Source organism: Nothobranchius furzeri, chromosome 2, assembly GCF_043380555.1.
Source record: "Nothobranchius furzeri strain GRZ-AD chromosome 2, NfurGRZ-RIMD1, whole genome shotgun sequence".
In the NCBI taxonomy this organism is placed as follows: Eukaryota; Metazoa; Chordata; class Actinopteri; order Cyprinodontiformes; family Nothobranchiidae; genus Nothobranchius; species Nothobranchius furzeri.
The window spans coordinates 14960939-14988368 of record NC_091742.1 but is presented as its reverse complement, the minus strand read 5'-3'; the positions used below and the strand labels follow the sequence as shown (position 1 = coordinate 14988368).

General features: G+C 42.5%; 2 protein-coding genes across 2 annotated transcripts; both read right to left on the bottom strand.

Annotated features, from left to right (window-relative positions):
- Positions 1–997: 997 nt before the first annotated feature.
- LOC139062751 (cytochrome P450 2K1-like) lies at positions 998–7136 on the bottom strand. Its single transcript, XM_070544435.1, has 9 exons — positions 6930–7136; positions 6579–6741; positions 6349–6498; positions 6114–6274; positions 5855–6037; positions 2367–2508; positions 1657–1841; positions 1377–1518; positions 998–1310 (listed from the first exon to the last, which is right to left on the bottom strand). Exons 1-9 carry the CDS (start codon positions 7134–7136, stop codon positions 1123–1125), a joined length of 1521 nt encoding a protein of 506 aa, XP_070400536.1. The 3' UTR covers positions 998–1122.
- A 9008-nt stretch (positions 7137–16144) lies between these two features.
- Positions 16145–27133, bottom strand: LOC107377476 (cytochrome P450 2K1). The gene is made up of 9 exons (XM_070544439.1): positions 26669–27133; positions 24738–24900; positions 24508–24657; positions 23303–23463; positions 23045–23224; positions 22723–22864; positions 22221–22405; positions 16539–16680; positions 16145–16461 (listed from the first exon to the last, which is right to left on the bottom strand). Exons 1-9 carry the CDS (start codon positions 26870–26872, stop codon positions 16274–16276), a joined length of 1515 nt encoding a protein of 504 aa, XP_070400540.1. The 5' UTR covers positions 26873–27133; the 3' UTR covers positions 16145–16273.
- Positions 27134–27430: the final 297 nt, after the last annotated feature.

Below are 27430 nucleotides of genomic sequence, written 5' to 3'. Positions count from 1 at the left end.
TGAGAGGGTTTCAAAAACCGCCTTCCTCTACTGGAGAACGTGGCGCGCTGCTGCGAGCCGACTCTGACCCAAGAATGACTTCCCCTGTCCCGCTGGGAGGGTTTCAAACACCGCCAGCATCTGCTGTAGCCTGTGGCGGGGTGCTGAGGGCCGGCTCCAGCCCAGGAATGAGCTCTCCTCGCCCGCCGGGAGGGTTTGAAACACCACCATCCTCTCCTCTGCTGGAGACCATGGCGCGCTGCTGCGCCCGCGTTGTTCATTCTGTTATGGTTGTCTTGCAATGTGAAACGCTTGGTCTCAGATTTTGTAAGAAAAATAATAAAATGTCCCCCCAAAATACGACTTAAATATATATTTTTTTCTTCATTATACAATTAATGGCTGGTGCGACTCAGGAGCGACTTAAAGCCCGGAAAATACGGTACTGAAAACTTGCTCAAAGCAAAATATGTTTTCATTACGGAAATAAATTATAAACTTACCGATTTAATACTTTATTAATCAAGGTACTTTTCACGGAAAAGCGCCGAAAACCTCCACCTAAACTTCGTGTGAGGTTCAGGTCGATGGGTGTTCCACAGTTAGCTCCGGTTGGGTTGAAGCTAGGTGGTTACATCCGTTAGCTCGGCTCCCACCTCCGCGTTAGCTTTGGTTTAGCCAGGGTTAGCTTCAGGTTAGCTTGTAGCTAGTTCGACCGGGTGTCGTCATTTGATCTCAGCCTTACAGCCCCAGCCTCAGCTCCTCCTCTCTTCCCTTTTATGGAATTTTCTGGGCTGGATGGAACCTGTGACACGGTCAAAATGGCGGTGGTGGCCACTTCCCATTTCAGCACAAAAACTTGTTATTGGAGTCTATGGAAACCCATTGTCCATATATTAATATCGATGCACCATCCCTAGGATTCATTTCTTTTTTTTTTTACATAATTTTTCTGTGTTTCTCCCCTCACCACTCCTAGATGCAAGAGGGGACGATACACCAGATAAAACAATTTGAAAACATTTTCTTCATTCTTCTTTATTTTCAATAACTCTAATTTCAAGTCTTCTGTTTCAATTCTTTACTGGATATATGTATTTTTTTCAGTTACAGTAAAATGTTTTTCTCAGCAGGTGATTCTTCTCACACCCGCCTGACAGCACACAGTTTATGAGGCTGAGGGCTGAGAGTCCCACCAACTATGGGATTCAGGTCCAGTTTGTCCTCTGGAACTCCAGGTGGAGGGGTGAAGCGGAAGTGTTGCAGGAGGGTGGAGAAGAAGATGAAGAGCTCCATCTTTGCCAGACTTTCTCCTGGACACATCCTGCGACCTGCGACAGATGCATTTAGAATAACGTTTGTTCCTAGAGGATTTCAGAGAAGTGAGCTCCACAAACCTGCAGAAAATGGTAGGAACGCGTCACGCTTGAGGAACTTTCCATCTTTGTCCAGGAAGTGAGCGGGATAAAACATGTCTGGCTTCTCCCATTCACTCTCATCCTGCAGAACGGATGTCAAGAGAGGAAACACCGGTGTTCCCTGGAAAAGAAAAGCCATGATAGGTTTAGCACACCGGCTGTTGTATTTACAGAAAATATAAATTCAGTCATGCAGTTTAATAATCTCAGGTTGGTCGGGGCAGAGAGGAGGCGGGAACTTGTGATCCAGATCTCTGACCTTTTTAATAAAATGACCCTGGAAGGTGACGTCTTTGCTCGTTCTGTGAGCAACGGACAGCGGAGCGATGTTGGCGAATCTCTGTGTCTCATGGACCACGGCGTTGGTGAATGGCAGGTTGAGTCGGTCTTTGACCAACACCTGACGACCGCCCAAGACTCTGTTCAGCTCCTCTTGGACCTGGTCTAGAAATTTCAGAGGAATGAAAAACCCAAAGTGAACTTTAGATGGTCTGCTTAGACTGAACAGTGTTCCACGTAGTTTTGTTCTTTCTGGGAAATCAGTTCAGAGAAAGTCCAGGTCAAAGGTTATTTATCAATCCTTTTTCCTAAGACTTCAGGAAACGCACCCGGACTCTTTTTACTGAAGGTTTTTCACCTCGTACCCAAAATGCATCAGTTTGGATCATGAGTTGAGAGGCTTGGAAGCAGTAGATCAATCCTCTTTTGTTGGTGCAGTGTAAATAAGTGCATGTTACTCAACATGTGCTTAAAAGTTAGGTAAGTGGTAACATTTTAAACAAAAGGGGTTTAAAATACTTCATAACACATGTATGAACATGGTCAAGTAAAATATTTGATTTCAGCTGAATAAGCAGGAAAAAAGACTTTCCGAAAACCCGGAAAACTCTTGATGACAGCAGTTTAAAGACAAATAAAATTTGGATGCTTAGAATATATTAAACAATAAAACTGCTGGTAGCATCTCACCTTGCATTTGGGGATATTTGGCCATCAGGAGAAGCGCCCATCTCAGTGTTGTTGCTGTTGTGTCCGTTCCAGCAGAAAATAGGTTCTGGATGGTCACCAGGAGGTTTACATCATGGAAGTGACTGTTGGTGTTTCCAGATTCCTGCAGGTGAGGATCAGCTGTTATTCTGACATCATGAAGCTCAGAGGTAAAGAGGAGTCATGGAGACTCAGGTGAGTTCTTACACGTTCTGTAGTGTTGGCCCATAATGTGAAGCTAATGCGGCAGCTCAGTTTAACTCATCAGGATGAATTTACTGATTCTACATCATCTTCCTTTTGGTTGGTTGGTCTTGAATAGTAAGAGTAAGAGGTTAAACAAAATTATTTTAGTCTCTAAAGTTAGTTTTTGTTTAGCTTCTAATCAGAAAGCTGACTTTTTTTGGATGACACTGCTAGTGCAGGTGGGACGGTTCACCATGGGCGATTTACCCAACACGCTCAACATGTCGAGCCTTGCTCCTCGTGTGTTGATTTCACTGACCGTGTTGAAATTTTTTCTTAACCCTTTTTCATTTTCTAATGTTTTGGGTGTTAGAGCACAAAAAAAAATGCAAATATAAAATGTCCTATAGGAATATTATATAATTATCATGTCCCAGTTTTTTTTACATGAATTTCATCCCCAGCCCTAACAAAAGATAATAAACAATTTGTGTGTTTCTGAGATTTAACCCCTTTATTGCCAGGTTTATGATCAATACTGTGTGAAAATTTGAAGAAAAAAAAACATTTTTTGTGTTTTATGTTCAGATGACTTTTTTGGGGATTAAACTGTCACAGCCTTGGAGTGTCACAAATAGGCATTTAAATATTTTTTGCTCACTTTATAGTTTTTGTGTAATTTCATGTTTTCTAAAGTCACAATTTTAACCTTGGTCCACAAAAAAATGCAGACACATTACTTCCTCATGTAATATTTCATAACTCCCAGTTTTTTTTACATGAATTTTGTCCTTGGCTTCAGTCCTCACAAAATATAATAAAATATGTGTGCGTTCCTGAGATTTTACCCATTTATTTCCCCATTTATTGTCAGGTGCATGATCATAACCAGAAAAGTAAACAAATGAAAAAATATAAACATATTTTGTGTGTTATGTTGAGATTATTTGTTTTATGGGCAAAGTTTTAGCACATTGATGTGCCATAAATGGTCATAAAAATATTTGCATTAAATATTTTTATTTGAATGCAGAGTTAGTTATTTCCCTGGTATATACGTATAAAAAATGTACAATCTAGTGGAAAACATAAAAAACTCTAAATTGAGTCTGCAATTGCCCTGGGAACCCAGACATAATAATAAAAAAAATAATATGCTAATATTTAGGCTTACTAGAAAAAAATTATTTACATGGGAGTAATGGTACAAAATGATTTCAGTGTGACATGAAATGGCGTAGGGGAAATTTTAAAAATATTTTTTATATTTCCCACAAAAATACTCATTCTCCCCCCAAAAAGATGCATTACAGTAGCATAACCAAAATTAACCATAAAAATACACCTGTCTGCACAAAAAATGCCCTTGGGACATATAAGGGTTAATAAATTTAGCAGCTAATTTTTTGCCAGCTACATCTCCCATTGACATCTAACACAGCGTGGTGCCTGGAAATGACGTACACCTGGCTCAGCACACAGCAACAGTACAGTCAGGTGTAATAAAGAGTGACCTGTGTAACACATTGTTTGTTTTCTGAGTTCAAAAAGAACATGGTGTTCAGTAGTAAAACTAAAGTGTCCCATATCCATTTAGTGCCATGTTTTATTTGAGATGAGCATGTGTGGAAAAATCTGTTCCCCTGTCTGAAAGTCACAGATGCTTTGGTTTAAAATGTTTTTTAAAAATGGCTAAAGATCTTAAGATGCACATTGTTTATTGCAATGAAAGCCTCCATTTATCACAATATTAATTTTAGGTTGTATCACCCAAAGACAGAATGAGTGTTTTTTTTTTCTGTTTTGTTGCTCCGTTCTCTTTCTGAGACAGAAAAAATAGACGGAAAAAAGTTCTTTGGCATAAAAAAAGATTCTATTACAAGATTTCTTTTTGGGATTAAAATTCACTTCTAAACAAACACTTTTGGTATCTGTTTATGTATGTGGCAAACGTTTTTACCCAATGTGAGCATCTACCCTTGAGGCTAACTTACAGAAAAGAACCCTAGTCAGAGGATACGGTGTAGAAATGAAGTAGAAGTACAGAGAAGAGTGCAGTAGAGTTGGAGAAAGGGTAGGGACTAGGGTAAGAGAGGCTTTCTGAAGAGTCTTTAAGCGTTTCCTAACGACAGACAGGGATGTATCATGGAATGACTCCGGAAGAGTCTGGATTACCTAAAGGATGGTGTCAGCACGGCTAGCGCACATTTCTCAGATGACCACAGTGACTGGGTAAAGATGTATGGCTTTGCAAGAGAAAATTCACAGAAGATGGGAGCCGTTCTGTTTAGCGTTTACTATGGGCAAGGTGATGTGAGCATTTTTAGTTTGAAGACGAGATGCATTGCTGCGTTCAGGGCCTTCTGTAGGGGTTTCACAGGATAGTGTTAGTTGAGCCCAAACCACCCAAGACCAAGACATCACTGAGAGAGAACTGAGACAAGACCAAAACCATATAAATCAAAGGATTATTATAATAAAACAAAAATTTACTATTTTTATTTATTATGTTCTTGGAAATTTGTCTTTCCTTCAAGAAATGACATCATTAATTAACAGGAACAGTTAAACTAAAACTCAAGTACATCCAAGCCTCCAAAATTCTGAACCAGTAAACCCATAAACAGCTTGTTGCTGAAGACACTGTAGTGGATATTGTAAAGAATCATCAAATGGATAAATACTTATAAATGAATAATTAGTTGTCACCAATACTCTTCCAGCAACACTCAAGTTTAATGTTATTGTCCCCAACAACCTTCAAAAGAAACTAATGCCCTTGCTTGTGGCTTGTGGTGATTAGGCCCAAAATTCTTGACGGTGCCCTTGGACCCACCCACGATGCTGGATATCGACACCTATGGCAGCTGGGGAATATTGTTACACTACCAAAGGTTTTAAGCTGGTATTCCCTCATCAGTAAGGCATGGACAAAAAAAACCTATCAGCAATTATCGAGTTTGCCAAGACCAAGACTGATCTCCAGGACCACAATATCACAGGGAGGCCAGTTAGACGGACTTGGCAGAGGTCAAGATTGGAGATGACCACAGACTGCACCAGGAACTGGGGGAAATATTGTGTTTGGTATGGCTTGATCTGTCTTATGTTAAACAATAAAAACTGCAAAAACAGAGATAGAGAATCAGTTTGGATGTTAATGTGTTGTGCTGTAAGGCTGGTTCAGCTGGGAGCAGAACGGTGGATGAGGGTCTTTTAACCAGATGGTGAAATATAGCAGATAGTTTTAGTATAAGCAGTATTTATCTAGAGTGGTTTCTAACCTGGATCTGCTGCTGACGGATCAGGAAGGCATCAGCCACGCCTCTGCACATCTGTGGATTTATGGTCTCTTTCAAACGTCTCAGGAGCTTTGAGTGATGCTTGTTGTTGGCGGCGAAGATGTTGCATATTTGCTTCCTTGCAGAGAGCAGGAAAATGCCGATCCTCGGAAAAAAGTTGTACAGCTGTTGAATGTAGGAAACAAAAATGTAGTTTTGCTTTTTGTGTGTGTTCATACCTTTAGTGATAAAAATACCTTACCTTTATTGCTTGTGACCCTAGAAGAGTGATGCTTTTGTTTGTTTGAGTGACGATGGTTCTAAAATCTGGGTCGTCGTAGTCGAACCTACTGCCATAAACCATGGAGCTGATGATATTAGAGACGGCGTAGTTTATGACTTGGTTCGTATCAAATGCTTCACCTGTCATAAGAAAACGTTCTTTTGTCTGAGTAGTTACTCACTTTTCCTACTTGGTCATGTGTTACCACTGTTACCTTGGAACTTGTGAATCTCCTGAAGAAGGAACCGACATTCCTCAGTGATTTTGTCCTCACACGCTTTCTTTCCCATCCCAAAGTCTTTCAGGTTCATCAAAGCAAAGCGGCGCATCTCTCTCCAGGAGTCCCCGTTTTCAAAAACGATGCCTGTGTGACACAGCTCAGCATTTAAGATGTCTGCTTTGTTCAGCCAACTTAGGTGGCTTTAAAGGGCAAAAGCCCCCTACCATGATTTAGATGAACATCTTTAATCAAAGCTGGTACTTCCCGCTCTTCAAACTCTTCAGCATAGTTGACCAGGGCCTCTTTAACGGTCTTGTATCCTGACAGAATCACCACTTTCCTTTGTCCCATGTAGACCATAAACACAGATCCATACTTCTTGGAAAACTAAAATTGGAGCAGGGTATACGATTACGACAAACGGAAACCAAAGCTGTGCATGAAAACACCCTAACAATCACGTTACATGTCACAGATGTAAATGCTGGTGTCTCACATGTGATAAACGGTTACCTAGACATTTCCTGGCCTCTTTATTATGCTGTGTAAATATTTGACAGCTGGTAGTTCCTCACCTCCAGGAAGGTTTTATCAGGTCTCTTGAGATCCAGCTGTAGCAGGTTGCCCACGATGGGGAGCGGTTTTGGTCCTGGAGGTCCTGGTTTCTGTTTCTGAGAGCTGAATGTGGGCAAAACGTAGAGACAGACGAGCAGCAAAAGCAGCACAGAAGTTAAAAGTGAGGCGGGACTGAAGGTCTGGAGAAAAAGGTCCAGTGCTGCCATGACTAACAGATGGGAGATCTTCTCTGGTATGGATCTGGGATGGATCCCTGAGCCGCTGCTTCTTAAGGCAAAGTCCGAAGATGAGGAGGAGTGTCATGCTGACAATAAAACTACAAGCAGTTTAACCAAAGGTACCTCAGTTCATTACAACAAGTATCATTTACGTGTTAGTCACATGTTGGCTGACTTTAAGATTTAGACGTAGCTTTCATGAATAAACATATTTTCTCGTTTTTATACAAAATAAACTTTATTATTGTGTGAGTAAGCTTTCTATCCCAACATTTATAATAACTGGCATTAAAATTGTTGGTGTTTTTACTGAGATATTGGGGAAATAACCGTTAAATTTTTGAGAACGTTATAATAAACATAAGAACTTTGTCAGACCTTTGAAACTATAATCTACCTTTAGATTGTATAGAAGTGTCTGAGCTGTATCGTTTGACTGATGTATACGTTCTCCTCATTCTGAATAATAATTAAGCCAAGGTTCAGTTTGTAGGAGCAGCAAAGTTAAAGATTCAATGTATTGAGGATCTTAGTGAGACTTTCTTGTTAATTCCATGGACATAGAGTGGACAGTAGAGTGGGGGGCGGGTGCTGCGAGGGTCCTGGTTTAGAAGATGCTCTCTGAAGAGCAGGGTCTTCATGAGTTTCTTGAATATTGACAAGGATGCCCCTGTTCTGGTAGTTCTTGGAAGGTCATTTCACATTTGTGGAACGGCACATGAAAAGAGTCTGGATTGTCCTGGGCGTGGTGTAGGCACTGCTAGTCAACGATCCTTTGATGACCAAAGCGGCCGAGCTGTAATGTAAGCCTTTACGAGAGGATTCAGGTAGATGGGAGCCGTGCCATCCAGGACTCTGTATGCTACTGTTAGCTATCTGAATTTGATGCGTGCAGCTAGCGGTAGTCAGTGGAGCTCAATGAACAGAAGGGTGACATGTGCTCTTTTAGGTTGATTGAAGATGCGCAGATGCATTCTGGACCATTTGAAGAGGTCTCACAGTACAGGCTGAAAGACCCGTTAGAAGGAGTGGAGGAGTTCAAGTATCTCCGGGTCTTGTTCACGAGTGAGGGAAAGATGGAGCATGAGATTAATAGGCTGATTGGTGCTGCATCTGCAGTGATGCGGGCGTTGTACCAGTCTGTCGTGGTGAAGAGAGAATTGAACCAGAAGGTAAACCTCTCGATTTGTTCGGAGAGTTCTTCCGGCACTCGCAGAGTACAGACGCTTCTGCTTTTGCTCCCTTATCTTTTTTTCCCAAGGCTCTTTGTCCTGTCTGCCCACAGAGCACTTCTCTGCATTTCTTCTGAAAAACCCTATTTTTTAGAATGGATTTAATTAATTGGTCATTCAACGCGATTGACAAGATTTTTTCTACGATGAGAACAGAGGAGGGGGCTCCCACTTGCCCGCAAGGGACACACGCAGCGGGATATATGCTTGATTCCTGGAGGGAGTGGAAGATCGTATGCCTCTCTCAGTTGTCCATTGAGGATGTCGAAGATGCATGGATATTTGGCCTGATGATCACTGGATTTCTTCTGATTGGAGTGGGAGGATATCTGGTTTTCTGGAAATTTGGGAAGATGGGAGCGATTGGAGGGCGACCCGCACCCACGGAAAGTACCGTCCGTGTGGAGACCTCACAGACTGGGACGTTACTCGAGGTGAATCGTAAGCTGGACAATGTTCTAGCTGCGATACCGGTATTAGTGCGCAAAATGGATGTCATCTCGGAGAGGGTCACTGGACGGTGTGGAGATGTTTAAAACCTAAATTGGCTTCACTGGAGGACTTGAATGATCAGTTACAGACTTCAAGGCAGAGAGGAAAATTATCTCTGCCTGACCCAAACAAAGTCGTTATCCGAATCAGACGCCATGGTAGCCTTGTGAATGCCAACAACAAACCCCCACGTAGGAATGCAGACAGATGCTGTGAAAACCCGACCTACCCCCCCGCCGTCGGATTGGTGGACTTCAGCCTGGCGAGGTCATCAACCTGCAGGTGTCAATGTGCTCTGCGCTCCTCCCAAGATCTCCCTCCCACCTGTGGCTACAGTGGCTGAGCGCCATAGGGCTGCTCTCGCTGGGGAAACAGGATCCCAGCCCCCCCCCCCACCACCACCACCACCACCTTCCTCTCTGTGTCTCATGTTGTGAATAGTTGATGTTCGTGCTTATATGATTGAGAAGTTTTTTTTTGTTTTTGTTTTTTTGCATAGTAAAGCTACGCCCTGCTGGGAGTAACTCTGGTATGCCTTTTTTCCCAATTTATCCTCATGTAATCCCCTTTTCATCTAATTAACGGTAGCACGACTCTTGTTGCGAATGACCACAGTACCAATTCTTCTGTACTGAAACGATTGCCCCTCGGGGATGATTAAAGTTTTTTTTTTAAATTTGAATTGAATTGAATTGAATTTGAATTTACCGGTCGATCTATGTTCCTACCCTCACCTATGGTCACCAGCTTTGGGCAGTGACCAAAAGAACGAGATGGCGAATACAGGTGGCCAGTATGAGTTTTCTCCACAGGGTGGCTGGGCTCTCCCTTAGAGATAGGGTGAGAAGCGTAGCCAGCCGGGAGGGGCTTGGAGTAGACTTGCTGCTCCTCCACATCAAGAGGAGCCAGTTGAGGTGGCTCAGGCATCTGGTCAGGATGCCTCCTAGACACCTCCCTGGTGAGGACACGCTGAAGAGACTATGTTTCTTGGCTAGCCAGGGAACGTCTTAGGATTCCCCCCGAAGAGCTGGCCCAAGTGGCTGGGGAGGAAAATCTGGGCCTCCGTTCTTAGACTGATGCCCCCACAACCTGACCCCGGGTAAGCCAAGGTAAACAGATCATTTTATTAGCAGTTTATCTTTGCTGTAGGACATGCATTGTTTGAAGTATTGTCTATTATTGCAGTTTTCCTATTTGCTAGATGACATAACAATAAAAAACTACAAGAAACACAAATTAGACTTTTGAATGATGAAGAATTTTCTTGATTTAAATTTCAGAAACCCATCGAGAGTGTGGGAACTGCTGTATTGTGTCTCACTGAAACAGGACAGGTGGATTAGCGGCTCTCCCTGACATCAGATGGCGTAATCCACAACGTGCTGCTGTAAAACATCCTCTCTGCAGCCCAGATACTGAACCGAAAGCTGTGAGATTTTGTCCTACCAAGGGTGTTCACCCGTGTTTTGGTTCTAGTGGGCGTTCTGCTGACTCTCCAGGTGATGCCATCAGCACAGTTGCTGCAAAGCTACAGACACAAAAGGCTTTTTAGAAACTGTAACCTGCTCCACTAAAACTACTAACATCAAACATGCGTTTAGCTGCTCTGCAGGACCGGCGACTGGAAAAGCAGATGATCTCTTACTGATTGGTGCTGAAACCCCAAAGAACAACCTGTTACCAGAACTGAGGAGGTGAAGAAACTATGCAAGGATGTTCTGAGGCTACAGACTTGGATGAGAGAACATCAGTAACATGACTGACTGATGAAACTTGTGTGAGGACATCATCCTCCCCACCAGAACCAGTGAGGTGCAGCTCCAAACAAGCCCTGTGCACTATATTCTGCCTTTCAGCTTCCTTAGGCCAGAGTGACAAATGAGATTAGATCAAATATGAGGCAACTGATGCGTAATGCTCTTCAGTTCAGTGAAATCTAGTGAATTATGACAAGCAGATGGCACCAAATCCCCATAGGTGATAAAACCAATAGTTATCGCTGCAGACCAGACCCGGAGACCGCAGATTCAGGTCGACTGCAGAGTCAGGTCGACTGCAGAGTCAGGCTTGTACTGTTTTTGAGACGGCGACCTCTAAAGGACCAATGTGTAACTGCAACTGCAGGTTCAAGGCTGCAGACTCGGACACCGCAGAGTCACGCCTGCTGCAGATTCAAGCTTCTACTGTTTAACACTTACATATAAAAGTATGTAATTTTTGGTGAAGCTTATTAAAAACTTTATTCGTTGTTAAAGCTTCAGTGAAGTAGTTCTCAGAATACAAATTTGAAAACTCCTGAGTAACTTTTAAAAATAAAAGCTTTTATCATATTCAAGGGCGTCAGTTTGTTTTCAGAATTGCTGGGGACAATAACCATACACTTGAGTGGGGTTTAAAAATTGCTGGGGACAATAACCATACACTTGAGTGGGGTTTAAAAATTGCTGGGGACAATAAAGTAGGCTAGCACAGGGGTCGGCAGTCCGCGGCTCTGGAGCCGCATGCGGCTCTTCCATCCATCTGATGCGGCTCTCTGGGCTTGTAAAATAATGAATGGATATTTAAATAAAATGCTTTATATTTTACTGCATTAATTTTACACCTGTATGCCAATTCTAAATGTAAAGATTGTCTGCGTAAACCTGAACAGGTCCAACCCGGTCTGCGGTGGTTGACCGGTCACGCTTGTGCGTAATCATATAGGCACTTTATGAGCTGAAGAGGATGTGAGATTCTGGGATTCTCCTCAGCTCCTGGATGTGTCGCCACATTGGAGACAGGAACAAGCGCTATTCAGCCAAAGTTTCATAATCAGGGAACATTTTCTAAGTGACAAGTCTCTCTGAGAGACAGGGTTTGGAAAACACTCGCTTCAGTGGGAGGAATCTTCCCGCATGCGCACTGCATGGTTCTCTGCGTGGCTCTGGGGTTAATCAAGTTTAATTGTTTCTCTTTGCAACAATCTTCACAGGAAGGCAAAACAGTTAAACGGCAGGTTACAGATATTTCCATTTGACTGTTTATTTTGACAGAAGAACTCAAGGATGTTGCTTGGTTTGAAAGAATTACCCTGACGCACACTGAAGCGCATGGATGAGCTGACATTTTAATCGTTAACGCACATCGCGGAGGTAAAATATTCCCATCAGAACATCAGAGCTTTATACTGGACACTGTGTTCAGCATGGCTCGGAGCGCCCACGGTGGACAGTGAGCTGAAGATCTGGTTTGCAGTGCAGAACCACGGCGCATACGATAAGATTTCCTCCCACTGAAACAGTCTGGAAACCCGGTCTCTCTGAGGGATGTGTCACTTGGAAAAATGTTCTTTTTATGAAATTATGAAACTTTGGCTGAACAGCGCTTGTTCCCGTCTCTAATATGGAGACGCATGACGCATAGAGACATTTGATCACGCACAAAGTTTATGTGGAGCAGAAGCGGTCGAGCCACGGCAGGTGAAACGTTCCTAGCCTACATGAAGTGAAACTGTTTAATTGTAACATTAATGTGTTACTGGACACGCTGGTCTGGTTGGTTAGACCAGTGTTTGAAGTGGAAAACACACACACACACACACACACACACACACACACACACACACACACACACACCAATTAAAATAATGCTGATAGCATGGACTAGAAGACAGGTGATGGTTTACGTATTTAAACGATGATCAGGCTGCTGTAGAATGTAATCTCCATCCACATCTCTGCTCTTGTCTGGGCTGATCAGCTGATGGTGCGCGCGGCGCGGCTAACTAGCGGCTGATGCACATTTTACGCATTTGGAGAGGTGGACTGGATGCTTTGCGTTTACTGGAAGATGGTCCACTTAACGCACAGTTGTAGACTAAATATTAATGACAAATGAATGAAAATTAAATTGTGAGTTTTTACTTCATATTTTATAAATAAAAAGGACGGGGAACACATTTATGACGTCTTTTTAAACGAAATTTTCTAGCGCGACCTGCCTGCTTCACTTAAGTCACTGCTTATTAAGGTCTGTCCAGAATTACCGTGGGAAATGGGTAATAATGGCTCCTTGATGGGAACAGGTTGCCGACCCCGGTATAAGATCTGAGCTGGTAAAACAAAAATCCTCATCAGCAGGTGTTTTTGAAAGTGCGGGGGACACTGCTGCCAATCACAAATTTTGCCGGGGACATGTCCCCGGCGTCCCCGGTTAAAATGACGCCTATGATCATATTGATTTAATTGAAGTTCTTTGTAGAAACAAAAACAAATAAAAAACTTTTTCCAATTTTCCTGGTTCTGGACATCCTTAGAGCAACCACCTCGTAACACCTTGATGGACCAAAGCACATATGGCTCATTAATTCAATGCAGAATGCTGTGTGGAACTTAGCAGTGATGAACTGAATATGTTTTATTAAAGTAAAACTTGATTTAAAACCCAGCTGCATTATTGGTCCTTTGGATGGTCCATTATGTTTTTGGTTTTCTTCCTTCTTACTAATTAAACAAATACTGTTCTCCATGTTCTATACTTACTCTCCGATCGTACTTCATCTTGGAATGCTAGCAAACAGTGGGCGGCGCTGTCTCAAAAACAGCACAAGCCTGAATCTGCAGTCTCCGGGTCTGCAGCGATACCCTCCCCGATAAAACTAAAGTCTACTGCAGCCCTTATTTATATTAATGCATTCATACAGATAAAATCTAACCTTTGACTAGTTCAACCATCAAAATGTGTGAAAACAGAAAAAATAATTTTCTGGACGAAAGTTTCAACCATTGCCAACAAGGGAAAAGAATCTTACATAAAATAGGAGATGCACTCTTAACCAGTAGCCCCTGTAGTTTTCATGTTTTCCTTATGAAATGTAAACTTTAACATTCAGTGATTTTTAACACACTTTAAATTCATATTTGCTCTGTTATGCTTTCAGCACTCATTTCAGTGCTATTTTTGTTTTTCCTCAGCGACAGTTTATAAAGCTGAGGGCTGAGTCCCACCAACTGCTGGATTCAGATCCAGTTCCTCCTCCGGACCTCCAGGTGGAGGGGTGAAACGGCAGTGTGGAGGGTGAAGAAGATGGGGAGCTCCATCTTGGCCAGACTCTCTCCTGAACTCATCCTGGTACCTGAGAGAAACAGTCTGTATATGTAGAATTTAGAAGAAATATTCAGGAAGTCCACAAACCAGCTGAAAAAGGGGAGGAAGGCATCACGCTTGAGGAACTTTCCAATTTTGTCCAGAAGGGGAGTGGGATAAGACACGTCTGTCTTCTCCCATTCACTCCCGTCTTGCAGGATGGAAACACGAGAGAAGAAAAACCGTTGTTCTTTGGAAAAGAGAATCCATTCTAGGTTAATCACATTGCCTTTTTATTTACGAAACACATAAAATAGATTCAGCCATTTTGCATTTTGCTTAACTGAGTCGGTATTTGGCCAGCAGCTGACGACCTTCCCACAATGTTCAGCTCCTCCTGGACCTGGTCTGGAAAGTCCAAAGGAAACTTGTAATGTCTTGGTAGCGTTCAATGGCTGAGAGGGAGCGGCAGAAACACTTTACCGGACGGGAATAACTTACAACCACTCAGGTTCTGGGGAATCCCACAAAGTATGTCCTTTAATCAGCACACACTCTGCAACAACCATTTGATGCCCGGTTGAATGGCTGCTATCCCACAAGCAGTGTTCACACAACTCGTAATGTTACTTGAGTGAGGGAGAGAAAGTTCAGTCCATGTGTCCAACTGTAGCACTTTTCTCCCAAGTTTAGCAAAGCGGGCAGGTAGTGGCGCATACTGGTGACATCATAACAAGACGACTTGGGCTGTCTTAAAGAGACCACATAATTAAAGCTGTTACAAACTGAAGCAATTTCCTTGGGTGCCCAATCCTGGTCCTGGAGGGCCGGCATCCAGCAGGTTTTAGTTTTAACACTGCTGCAGGTGATTAACAGGCATATGCAGAGCCTGATGAGCTGCTGCACAGGTGATTCAACCACTGAATCAAGTGTGTTGGAGCAGAGAAACCACAAAACCTGCTGGATACTGGTCATCCAGGACCAGGATTGACACCCCATCTTCTCCGATGCAACAGTTTTGCTTCTATCTAGAACCAAAGTTCAGAAACAATGTTATCCTTCCTCATTTCCTACCTTGATGAAGAAGCAACTGGGCTTGTTTTCCTGTTACTTGAAGGTGTTTCACCTCTTATTCAAAGGGCGTCTTAAGTTCGAATCATTGAGCATTCCAGGGTTGTACGCCGTAAAACAATCCCACTTTTATCAGTGCAAATGACATGTGTCCTTAAAAACAGGGCAGAAGATCTTCGAATGTTCGGTTGCTTGCGCCCAGTTCACACAAAAAGATTTGTATACACCCAGTGTTGTCCTGATTCTCCTCTTCCAGTTTTCTTCAGGAGGTTTTTCTAAAGATAATCTTATCAGAGGTTCCTGCTGTGTGTGGTGTGTGAAAAGCACCCTGGTCTGCGCGAAAGCCCGTTGCGACTGCTTTGGTCATAAATTGAGGATATTCAACATTTTTGGTCTGAAACAAGCATCGTGATGCACGTTTATTGTTTTTATTTATTTATTTATTTATTTATTTATTTATTTATTTATTTATTTATTTATTTATTTATTGTTGTTGTTGTTGTTGTTCCTGACCACAATCCAGAGTTGTATAACACATTTTCTCACAAGACCAGAAAGAGACAACCTCAGGCTCTGCAGAGGCTGGTTCTTTAGAATCCTAGACAAAAGGGCTTATTTTTGGAACATGTTTTCTGGATTAGAGGTTGCACCAAAGAATTATCAATCTCCTGAAGAAAAAGGCATATTTTCTGTAGCTTCCCTCCATTCCACGCTGGTTTCTGGGTTCCTGGTGTCTGTTTTAACCCTGGTTTCATCGTTTTTAACATCCACCTTTGTTAACTTGCTGCTGATGGGATTGGCTGGATTTAATGGATATCATTCCCTAAAGAAGGGACTGGAGTTGCATTCTAGGCTCTTGACCAAGACCAGGTGGCTTTGGAGGACCACTATCCTGCATGTTTTCTACTTTGACACCCATAATCTGGAGGGTTAACTGGTTAGTGGAGTATCAGGTGAGTTCTGGAACATTGGGAGTTTAATCTCAGTACATTTTTGTTTTTTTCTTCATGTGGTACGAGTTCCTCATCGTAGGAGCATCAAAGTTTTATCGTGTTTTACAACAACTGTGATTTAGTAAAATAAGTTTATTATGAAAGTGGAGCATTATAAAACAGTTAACATGCAGAAACAAGTGAATAATTTTATTATTGGTAGATTTATTTGGCTGATACTTGAGGGAATAATAATTTTATAATGATTTGATGTAAATAAAGTTGAAGATTTAGCTTTTTTCTATACAGCTTTTAAAAGACCGCCTCCTCTTCCTCACATACGAGAAATGGCACACAGTTTGTGAGGTGAAGGGTTGAGATTAATCCCACCACAAGGAGTCAGATCCAGGCCCTCTTCTGAAACTCCAGGAGGAGGAGTAAATCTGAAACGCTGCAGGAGGGTGGTGAAGAAGATGAAGAGCTCCATCCTGGCCAGACTCTCTCCCAGACAAATCCTACGACCTGCAGGAGGAAACGATGAATAAAGGTTTGGACACCTTGTTAGTTAAATTTAGCTCAAATAGAGACGCGATACAAACCAGCGGAAAAGGGCATGAAGGCGTCTCGCTTGACAAATTTTCCCTCTTTGTCCAGGAAGTGAGCGGGATGGAAGGTGTGTGGTTTCTCCCACTCAGTGGGATCGTGCAGGACGGAAGTCAGGAGAGGATAAACGGTGGTTCCCTGTAAAAACATAAATCCTAAACGTTTTTTTTTTACCTGACAAATTTAGCTGTGGAACGTCACTTTCTAAAGGAAAAAACAAACTTTTTTATTGTTTGAATGAAAGTCTTTGATTTGTTTAATAATTAACCTAAATAGTGAGATGATGCTAGCTACTCATGCTGACCCCTGTGGTGAAGTGTGTCTCCTTATTAAAGCCAGACTTGTTTGTATTCCCATTTCTAACCACCAGAGGCCCTCAGGTCTTCTGTCACAACCTCTAAATAGATTAGTGAGCTTTGATTGTTTGGACTTTTCCTAGTTTGTGAATTTTTTCCAGGTTGTTAATTTTCCCACTTCACAAGTTTTATTTTAAAGTTAAAATCTGATAGACCCAACGTTCTGCTTGTAACTCAATGGCAAATTCTTCACAAAAGTGTATAACATCACTCACTCATCTTAACCACTTCATCCTCAGTAAGGTCTGGGGAGCTGGGGTCTCATTTATCAAACATTGTGTAGAATCCTTACTAAAACCGTACTTAAGCTCAGCAAAAAAAAAAAAAAAAAGGTACTTACGCCAAGCAGGTTTGTCATCTATCAAACATGGAGTACGCACAGCTGCACGCACTCTCCGCTTCATAAATCAGAAACTATCTAGAAATGTTCTCAGCTGCTTTTTAGTCACATCCCGCCCTCACCACGCCCACTTACTGCCATAAATAGTCAATGCAAAGTGCCTTGAGGATCTCATGCATATACATAAGCCGGCTGTTGCAGCGCTCCGCCAATGACAATGGCGACCGTTGATCAAGGCAGATCAAGGAAGCGCAATTTCACAGAAGCAGAAGTTGAGGTACTTGTGGGTGAGATGGAATAATGAAAGGAAGTGCTTTTACAAAACAAATAAGAGAAAATCCACGGAGTGGCGCAGCGTTGCTGAAGCCGTCAATGCTGTGAATTCTTCTGAGATCTGTGGCGAATATAAAAAAAATATGGTCCAATCAGGATTTGATCCCCAGACTCCCAGCTGAGAGTCATTCATGCTAACCAGTCAGCCAAACAGAGATCTCCCCTGTACAAGTAGCCAGGGCGCATGATCAATCGGGTCACAGTGACAAGACACACACTGTCACAGACGCATGACATTCTGTCTCAATCTGTCCCCCTGCTGATATTCTGCATTCCGTATTCTGTGCTTCAGACTGTGTGTGAGTGTGCGTGCGTGCGCGCGCACGTGTGTGCATGTGGGGGGTCTTGTTCTGTGTGAAAATGAAGCAGTACAAGTGATAATGCTGCAGGGTTTCATAATTTTATCCTTCTCAGCAGCAGCACTGCAGGTGCTCTCCATCTCCAAAATGTGCGTAAGCCAGGTCCTTAGTCAACTTAAAGTCGCGCACATTTTTCCGATAAGTTTTCTTTCATAAATCCCAAAGTTTGCGTGGAAAGTTGCTTACGCAGTTTTCCGACCCGTTTTGTGCATAAGCAAGCTTGATAAATGAGGCCCCGGTGCATTTTTCTAGTAGTCTTCTGGTGAGAGGTGGGGACAACCTGGACAGGTCTCCATGTCCATCACAGGGACACAGAGACACACAACCAGTCACTCACTCACACCAAGGGACAATTTAGAGTTTTAAGTTAAGCTACAAGGCATGTTTCTGGTCTGTGGGAGGAAAAAGGGAAAAAATCCACACATACACAGAGAGAACATGCTAACTCCTAGCATGTATGGTGAGAACATGCTCATGCTGAAGGAGAAAATGCAAATGCAATGGATACATGAGAACATGTTAACTCTTAGCATGTATGTGGCATGCTATCTCCATTCATGCTGAAGGAGAACATAGCATGCATGAGGAGAACAAGCTAACTCCTAGCATACAATGGGAGAACATGCTAACTTCTAGTATGTATGTGGAGAACATGCTATCTCCTAGCATGTATGGAGAGAACATGCTAACTCCTAGCATGTATGGGGAGAACATGCTAACTCCTAGCATGTAAGGGGAGAACATGCTATCTCCATGCATGCAGAAGGAGAAAATGCAACTCAATGGATACATGAGGAGAACATGCCAACTCTTAGCATGTATGTGGCCTGCTCCATTCATGCTGAAGGAGAACATGGTGACTCCTAGCATGCATGAGGAGAACAAGCTAACTCCTAGCATGCAATGGGAGAGCATGCTAACTTCTAGCATGTATGGGGAGAACATTTTATCTCCTAGAATGTATGGGGAGAACATGCTAACTCCTAGCATGCAGAAGGAGAAAATGCAACTCAATGGATACATGAGGAGAACATGCCAACTCTTAGCATGTATGTGCCATGCTATCTCCATTCATGCTGAAGGAGAACATGGTAACTCCTCGCATGCATGTGGAGAACATGCTAACTCCTAGCATGTATGGGGAGAACATGCTAACTCCTAGCATGTATGGGGAGAACATGCTATCTCCATGCATGCAGAAGGAGAAAATGCAACTCAATGGATACATGAGGAGAACATGCCAACTCTTAGCATGTATGTGGCATGCTATCTCCATTCATGCTGAAGGAGAACATGGTAACTCCTAGCATGTATGAGGAGAACATGCTATCTCCTAGCATGTATGGGGAGAACATGCTATCTCCCAGCATGTATGGCGAGAACATGCTATCTCCATGCATGCAGAAGGAGAAAATGCAAATGCAATGGATGCATGAGAAACATGCTAACTCTTAGCATGTATGTGGCATGCTCCATTCATGCTGAAGGAGAACATGGTAACTCCTAGCATGCATGAGGAGAACAAGCTAACTCCTAGCATGCAATGGGAGAACAAGCTAACTTCTAGCATGTATGGGGAGAACATGCCAACTCCTAGCATGTATGGAGAACATGCTATCTCCATGCATGCAGAAGGAGAAAATGCTAATCAATGGATACATGAGAAGAACATGCCAACTCTTAGCATGTATGTAGCATGCTATCTCCATTCATGCTGAAAGAGAACATGGTAACTCCTAGCATTCATGAGGAGAACAAGCTAAATCCTAGCATGCAATGGGAGAACACGCTAACTTCTAGCATGTATGTGGAGAACATGCTATCTCCTAGCATGTATGGGGAGAACATGCTAACTCCTAGCATGTATGGGGAGAACATGCTAACTCCTAGCATGTATGGGGAGAACATGCTATCTCCATGCATGCAGAAGGAGAAAATGCAACTCAATGGATACGTGAGGAGAACATGCCAACTCTTAGCATGTATGTGGCATGCTATCTCCACTCATGCAGAAGGAGAACATGGTAACTCCTAGCATGCATGAGGAGAACAAACTAACTCCTAGCATGTATGGGGAGAACATGCTATCTCCACACATGCAAAAGGAGAACATGGTAACTCCTAGCATGCATGAGGAGAACGAGCTAACTCCACGCATACATGGGGAGAACATTATCTTCACGCATGCGTGAAGAGAGCATGCTAACTCCATGTGTACAGGAGGAGAACATAGCTCCTAGCATGTATGGGGAGAAAATGTTAACTCTTCACTGAAAGGCTGCAGCTCGGATTCGGATTCGAACTGGTGACCTAGCTTGCTTGGCAAACATGCTACCAACCGCTCCACCATGCAGCCCAGAGAACGTTCCGTAAACACTGCCATCAACTGGTGGAAACCAATTGGACTAGAATAGTTTGATGAAACACTTGTTTCATCAGGCATACAGGAAGCTGAAGAACAAACTACAGAGGCACAATATCAGAGATGTCTGGTCAGGGATGAAGAAGATCACAGACTTCAAGCAGAGGAATGATTGCACAGATAGCAGCCTGGACACAGCCAATGAACTGAACAAGTTCTTCAATAGGTTCAGTTCAGGAACAAACCCAGCATCCTCCTCGACTGTCCTCAGCCAATCACACATCCCATCCTCCTCTGATCCAACATTGTCCTGTCACACGCCAGCTCTTTTGTCCTCTAATGCAGTCATGGACTCTTCTGGTTCTATAAATCTGTCTTCAACCAAGTCAGGAGATGCTGCTGCCCCATTTACCTCCCCCTCCCACCTATCTGTTTCTAGAAGTCAGGTGAAGAGGCAGCTGGAGAGACTGAACAGGAACAACGCTGCAGGTCCAGATGGTGTCAACCCCAGGGTACTGAAGGCCTGTGCAGAGCAGCTCTGTGGGAATCTGCAGCACCTCTTCAACCTCAGCCTGGCCCAGGAGAAGGTTCCAGTCCTGTGGAAGACATCCCGCCTTGTTCCAGTTCCAAAGAAAACTCGCCCATCAGTCATTGACGACTACAGACCGGTTGCCATGACATCCCACATCATGAAGGTCCTGGAGAGACTCCTGTTGGTCCACCTGAATAAGCAAACTAGAACATATCAGGACCCACTGCAGTTTGCTTATCGCCATGGAGTTGGAGTTGAACATGCCATCATCCAGCTGCTTCAACCAACCCACTGTCATCTGGACAAAGCAGGCAGCACTGTGAGGGTCTTGTTCTTTGATTTCTCCAGTGCATTTAACACAATCCAGCCTGATGTGCTTTGCCAGAAACTCCAGAAGACACAGGTGGGGGCCTCAACTATCGCCTGGATTAAAGACTACCTGACAAACATACCACAGTTTGTGAGGCTGAAGAAATGCACATCAAACCAGGCGATCAGTAACATTGGAGCACCACAGGGGACTGTACTCTCACCATTCCTTTTCACCTTGTACACCTCAGACTTCCAGTACAAATCAGAGACCTGTCATCTACAGAAATATTCAGATGACTCTGCAGTTGTCGGGTGTATCAGAGATGGACAGGAAGCTGAGTACAGAGAGCTGGTGGAGCGCTTTGTGGCATGGTGTGGAAACAATCATCTGACCTTGAACGTGAACAAAACAAAGGAGATGATTTTAGACTTCAGAAGAAACAGGGAGGAGTCAAACACTGTTTCCATCATGGGAGAAGAAGTGGATGTGGTTGAGAAATGCAAACACCTTGGAGTTTACCTGGACAACAGACTGGACTGGAGAAAGAACAGTGAAGCCGTTTACAAGAAGGGGCACAGCAGACTGCACTTCTTGAGGATGCTTAGGTCCTTCAATGTCTGTTGCAAGATGCTGCAGATCTTCTACAAGTCTGTTGTTGAGAGTGTAATCTCTTCAGCCATCGTCTGTTGGGGTAGTAGCATCCGAAGCAGGGACCTGAAAAGGCTCAACAGCCTAATTAAAAAGGCTGGTTCTGTTCTGGGGACGACTGTGGAACCACTGGAGGAGATCATGCAAAGAAGGATTCTCCAGAGAATCAAGAAAATTATGGACAACCCTGAGCATTCTCTTCACAAGACTGTCCGACAACGGAAGAGTGTTTTCAGTCAGAGGCTTCTTCAGTTTCGCTGCAACACTGACCGCTACTGGAGATCCTTCCTGCCAACAGCCATTGTAATATACAACAACTCTTTGATGACTTGGTTATTATTATTATTATTCTGAGCTACTACAGCAATCAATTTCCCTCTGGGATTAATAAAGTATTTTTGAAATTAATTGAATTGAATTTCCTTTAGGTCTCACCTTCTTGATGAAGTAACCGTGGAAGTAGAAATCTTTGTTGGTTCTGTGAGGAAGCGAAGCAGGGAGGATGCTGACCAGTCTTTGTGTCTCGTGGATGACGGCCTCAGTGAACGGCAAGAACTTCCTGTCAGCTACCTGCACCTGCCGGTCTCCTACAACCCTCTTCACCTCCTCCTGGATCTGGTCTTATTGATGAAACGGAACCTCACTACAGGTAAATGAGTCTCAGTGGCACCTGTCTGCTTAGTTTTAGAACAATTAAACCAGCTGTTTCAGAACTTTTCAGCTTTTGACTTGTGAAACTATGTCTCAGAAACTCGTGATCCTGATTACTGCTGGTTAAGGTGCAGAAGCATTAAGTTATGTAACAAACATCCTATATTTTTATACTTTTATGACCATTTCTTCTTTTCAACCTAAATATGCCATGGATAGACTGTTGCGTCATGAAACAAAACCATATTTGGTTTTGGAAACACATCCAGAGATGTTTTGTGTTTACCTTGTGTCTTTGGATACTTGGCCATGAGGAGAAGTGCCCATCTCAGTGTGGTGGATGTTGTTTCTGTTCCAGCAGTGAACAGGTTCGTGATAGTCATTAACAGGTTTTCATTGTGGAAGTGACTGTTTTTAACCCCAGATTCCTGCAAAAACACGACTAACATGGTGGTCTGACTTCTAGGCTAACAGGACAACAAAACCACTCTGATGCAGGAATTCATTGTGAGATGGTTTTATGATGGTACTGTAAGATCAACGAGGCAGATGTGGGTTCAACATTTTTATTGCTTTCACTTTTACAGTCTTCATGACTTTATACAAACCTCCAGATGTTGTTTGCGGACCAGAAAAGCGTCCACGATCCCTCTGCACATCTGTGGGTTCAGCGTCTCCTTTAACCGACGGAACATGGCAAAGTTCTGCTGCTTGTTGGCGGCAACGAGCCCCAGGATTTCCTTCCTTTTGGAAACCCATTTAAAAAGCCATGGGTACAAATTGTAAACCTTTAAAGCAACAACAATCAGTGGTTAGAATGATTGACACAACTTCTAAAGCGTGTTTCTGATTGTAGGCTGAGAGACCACGATGGAAGGAGATGCGGTGAGACGGATGTGTGTGTTGGTTCGATCCACCAAAGACGTAAACTCTTGATCATCGTATTCAAACCTGCAGCCGTAGGCCATGGAGCAGATGATGTTGGACACGGCGTAGTTCAGAGGCAGCATTGTGTCTAAAGCTTCTCCTGGAGCAAAGAAATCAGGAAGTAGAGCTTCTAGTCAGTATTTTTCACATTATAGCTTCAAAAATCATACCAACAGTTTTGTGCTTTAAATGTTAGTTAAGGTAATTCCCCCCTAAAGTGTAAAATTGTTCCCTAGAGACCAACCATACCAGTCCAGCCTAATTGGTCTAGCCATTCTCCATTGCAGCCTCAGCAGGTCTACCATTGGCCCGAACCGTTTTGTTTCTAGCCAATCGCATCACTCTACATTTGATTGGCATGCTTACCACTACTATACAACTGAGAAAAACTACAAAGATGGCGTCTGCTCAGGAACAGCGATTGTTTAAAACGGCTTTGGCTTCAACTTTGAATGAAGCTTTTCTTTGAGACTCGAGGAGATGGACTTTAGTCTCATTTACAAAAATGATGTGTTTACTTTGTCTTTGACGCGTATGGTGGACTGCCCTGTTGACTGGTTTCTGTAGCGATGATCTCATCACGTTTTTGTTGCTCTGATTGGTCCTAGCGCTGTCCATAGTTGACTGGGTGGTTTGAATGGGTTGTGACCAGACTATAGATTTACATATGGAGGACTATGAAATCATTCTTTATATTTAAAACTCAACAAAATAATTTTATATTTAAGACATAAAATGTGTATATTTAGTTTTTTTCCCTCATTTGTAAGTTTTTTAAATAATTGTAGGCGTTGGTCAAGTATATATATATATATATATATATATATATATATATATATATATATATATATATATATATGTATGTATGTACATGTATGTATGTACGTACTGTATGTATGCATGTATGTATGTATGTATGTATGTATGTATGTATGTATGTATGTATGTATGTAATGATGGGTGTTTCGACCATGCCAGTCACATACTTTGAGATTTATCAGCTTGTAAAAGTTTGTACGTCACCACATAATCTCCTCTCCCCTAGCGTAGCTGTATGTATGTATGTATGTATGTATGTATGTATGTATGTATGTATGTATGCATGTATGCATGTATGCATTCTGGTAACAATATGAATTTTTACCTTTATATTTACTTAACACATCACTGAGGAACTGACATTCCTCAATGATCTTGTCTTCACATGTCTTCCTCCCCATCCCAAAGTCTCGGAGGTTGGTCAAAGTAAAACGTCTCATTTCTCTCCACGAGTCTCCGTTGGCCCACAGAACTCCTGAAACCAAACACCATTAACTCCTATCTTAATCTTTAAAAGGTCAGTTTGATATTTAAATAGTTTTTATTATTCCTGACCATGTCCGTTGGTAAATTCTTTAACAATCTGTAAGAAATCTCTGTCTCCAAACTCCTCCTCCCGGCCAACGAGAGCCTCCTTCACCGTTTTGTATCCTGCCAGAACCACCACCTTCTTGAGTCCGAGGTAGACGGTGAAGACGGATCCATACTTCTTGGAAAACTGACAACAGAGGAACATTAACATGAATAAACTAATTAATAAGTAAACCCACCTGAAGAACATATTTGCTAACTTAACTAATAAAGTTCATGTCGTTTTTGGTACATAGCCCATGCACAAGGCTCCGCCTACTTTTAGGTAAAACCAGCCTCCTACATTTAGATGAATTGGCCTATATTTGTCCTTATAGAGTCCTGGAACCCCCCAACGCACTTTACACCCACACATTCCCACCCTGGCGGTGGTGAGCTACATCGTAGCCACAGCAGCCCTGGGGCACACTGACAGAGGCGAGGCTGTCGCATGGCGCCACCGATCCCTCCCAACAACACCAGCAGACAAGGGGGGTTAAGTGTCTTGCCCAAGGACACAATGGCAGCAACAGACTGAGCGGGGCTCAAACCTGCAACCTTCCGGTTATGGGGCGAGCACTTAACTCCTCTGTTACCGTCGCCCCATTCGTGAGGAAAAATAACAAATTTATTAAAACTAACTTTAGTTTTGGTTTTTGTTCGTGACGTTTTTAATGGACAAAAATAAAATAGACTTCCAGTCACTTTACCAGATCAAAGCTTTACCTGAGTGCTTCTTCTTCTACTGGGTGGCAGAGGATTAGTGTCTGCCCTGTAACTGGAAGATTGCAGGTTCAAGCCCTGCTCAGTCTGTCACAGCCGTTGTGTCCTTGGGCAAGTCACTTAACCCACATTACCTGCTGGTGGCCAAAGGAACCAACGGGGCTTGTGTCAGTACACTCCGGGCGGCTGTGGCTATGATGTAGCTCATCAACATGCATGTGTGCATGAAGGAATGATTGTGTGGTAAAGCACCTTGGGGGGTTTAGGACTCTAAAAGGTGACATTTACAATTTAGCTAAAGTTGACCCTGTAAATAAGTATTAATTCTGCGTTCCAATATAAAAATAAAAGCTACAGAGCCGGACGGCGGTCAGGTCTGACCCTAACCCTAACCATTTAACTTCCACACTGAACAACAAACAGCAATGAAAATGTTTGCGTTTTACATTATTAATCCAGATAATAAACCATTATAATCCAATGAAAGTTGCTGATAATATGAAATATCATAAATTCATCTGTTTATTCAAAAATCCCCTTTTTGACATTTTCTTTGGAGTTTGGTTTATTTTAATTAAAGTTTTATGCATTTTTATGATCCTGTTAGATATTACACGTTATATAATATAGCATAAATTTTTAGTCACTTTTCAAAGTAAAATGTCTTGCAGATCAATTTATATACAGATGTTTTTACTTTTTCAGTTGTGCTCAGCAAGTAATGGTTCATGGACCAGAACCGGCCCTCAGACCAGGATTTGAGAAGCCCTGATGTGCAACAAAAGCAAGTCTTCAAGGTGTGTGAAGTGTTGCAGACACAACGTTAACCGGACGACCCGCTCGACAGTAACGCGATTCAGCAGAAACTGAAACAGATCAAATTATCCTCATAGATCAGATTTATTTATTTATTTATTTATTTATTTATTTATTTATTTATTTATTTATTCATTCATTCATTCATTCATTCATTCATTTATTCATTCATAAAAACAGTCGAGATGTTTAAAAAGATGCAGAAATAAAAAAAAAGTCATCTGTTGGTTAAAATGGGATCATTTAGTTTCATTCGTTTTAGTAGTGTTAATCATTTCAGAATTTGAATTTGTAAAAACTAAAAGTTTTTCCGACACCAAGAAAGAAAATTAAATGAGTTTCATCTTTGAGACAAACCTCTCCTTTAACCTCCTCACCTCCAGCAGCGTGTGGTATGGCCTCTTCAGGTCGACCTGCAGAAGGTTCCCGAGAATCGGGAGTGGTGTCGGTCCTGGTGGCTCCTTCCTGTGTTTGGTGACAATGAAGCTGGGAGAAGTCAGGAGATATGTCAGCAGGAGAACCACCAGAACCACCAGCAGGGAGACCGAGTAGGACTGGAGCAGAAGGCCTAAAACAGCCATGACTTTAACAGCTTCAGTCCAGCTGACTGGAGTTCAGAAGAATCTGAAGCTTAGAGAGAAACCAGAACTGAGGCGCTCATCAGGTCGTCTGGACGTATAGCAGAAAGGTTAATCTATAAAACAGTGAATGATTGTTTCAACAGCGGGAACTTTGGTCTGTGGCATCGCCGGTTGTTCATTAGACACAACGTATTTATTCCACCTCAGCTGTACATTTACTGGGTTCAGAAAATTCATCAAACCACAAATTTATTTAATCATTTAAAGGTTTTCACTGATTCTGTAAAAAAAGGCGATAAAACCCAACCCATCAGTCAGATCTCTGTTAAAATATTATCTGTGCTGTTTAACTTGAAAACCTGCAGAATTGTTTTTTAAATTATGTTTAAGACAGATCACATTTAGCTTTATTAGTCCTTTCACACAAAAACAGGAACAAATCTTAGAATAATGTCGAACTTTTCATTATGATCTGCCGTGGAGCTAAAACAGGATTTGGCAGCCATAGATTGAGCAGGTGGTCTTTTAAAAAGATGAGACATCTGTAATTTTCATCCC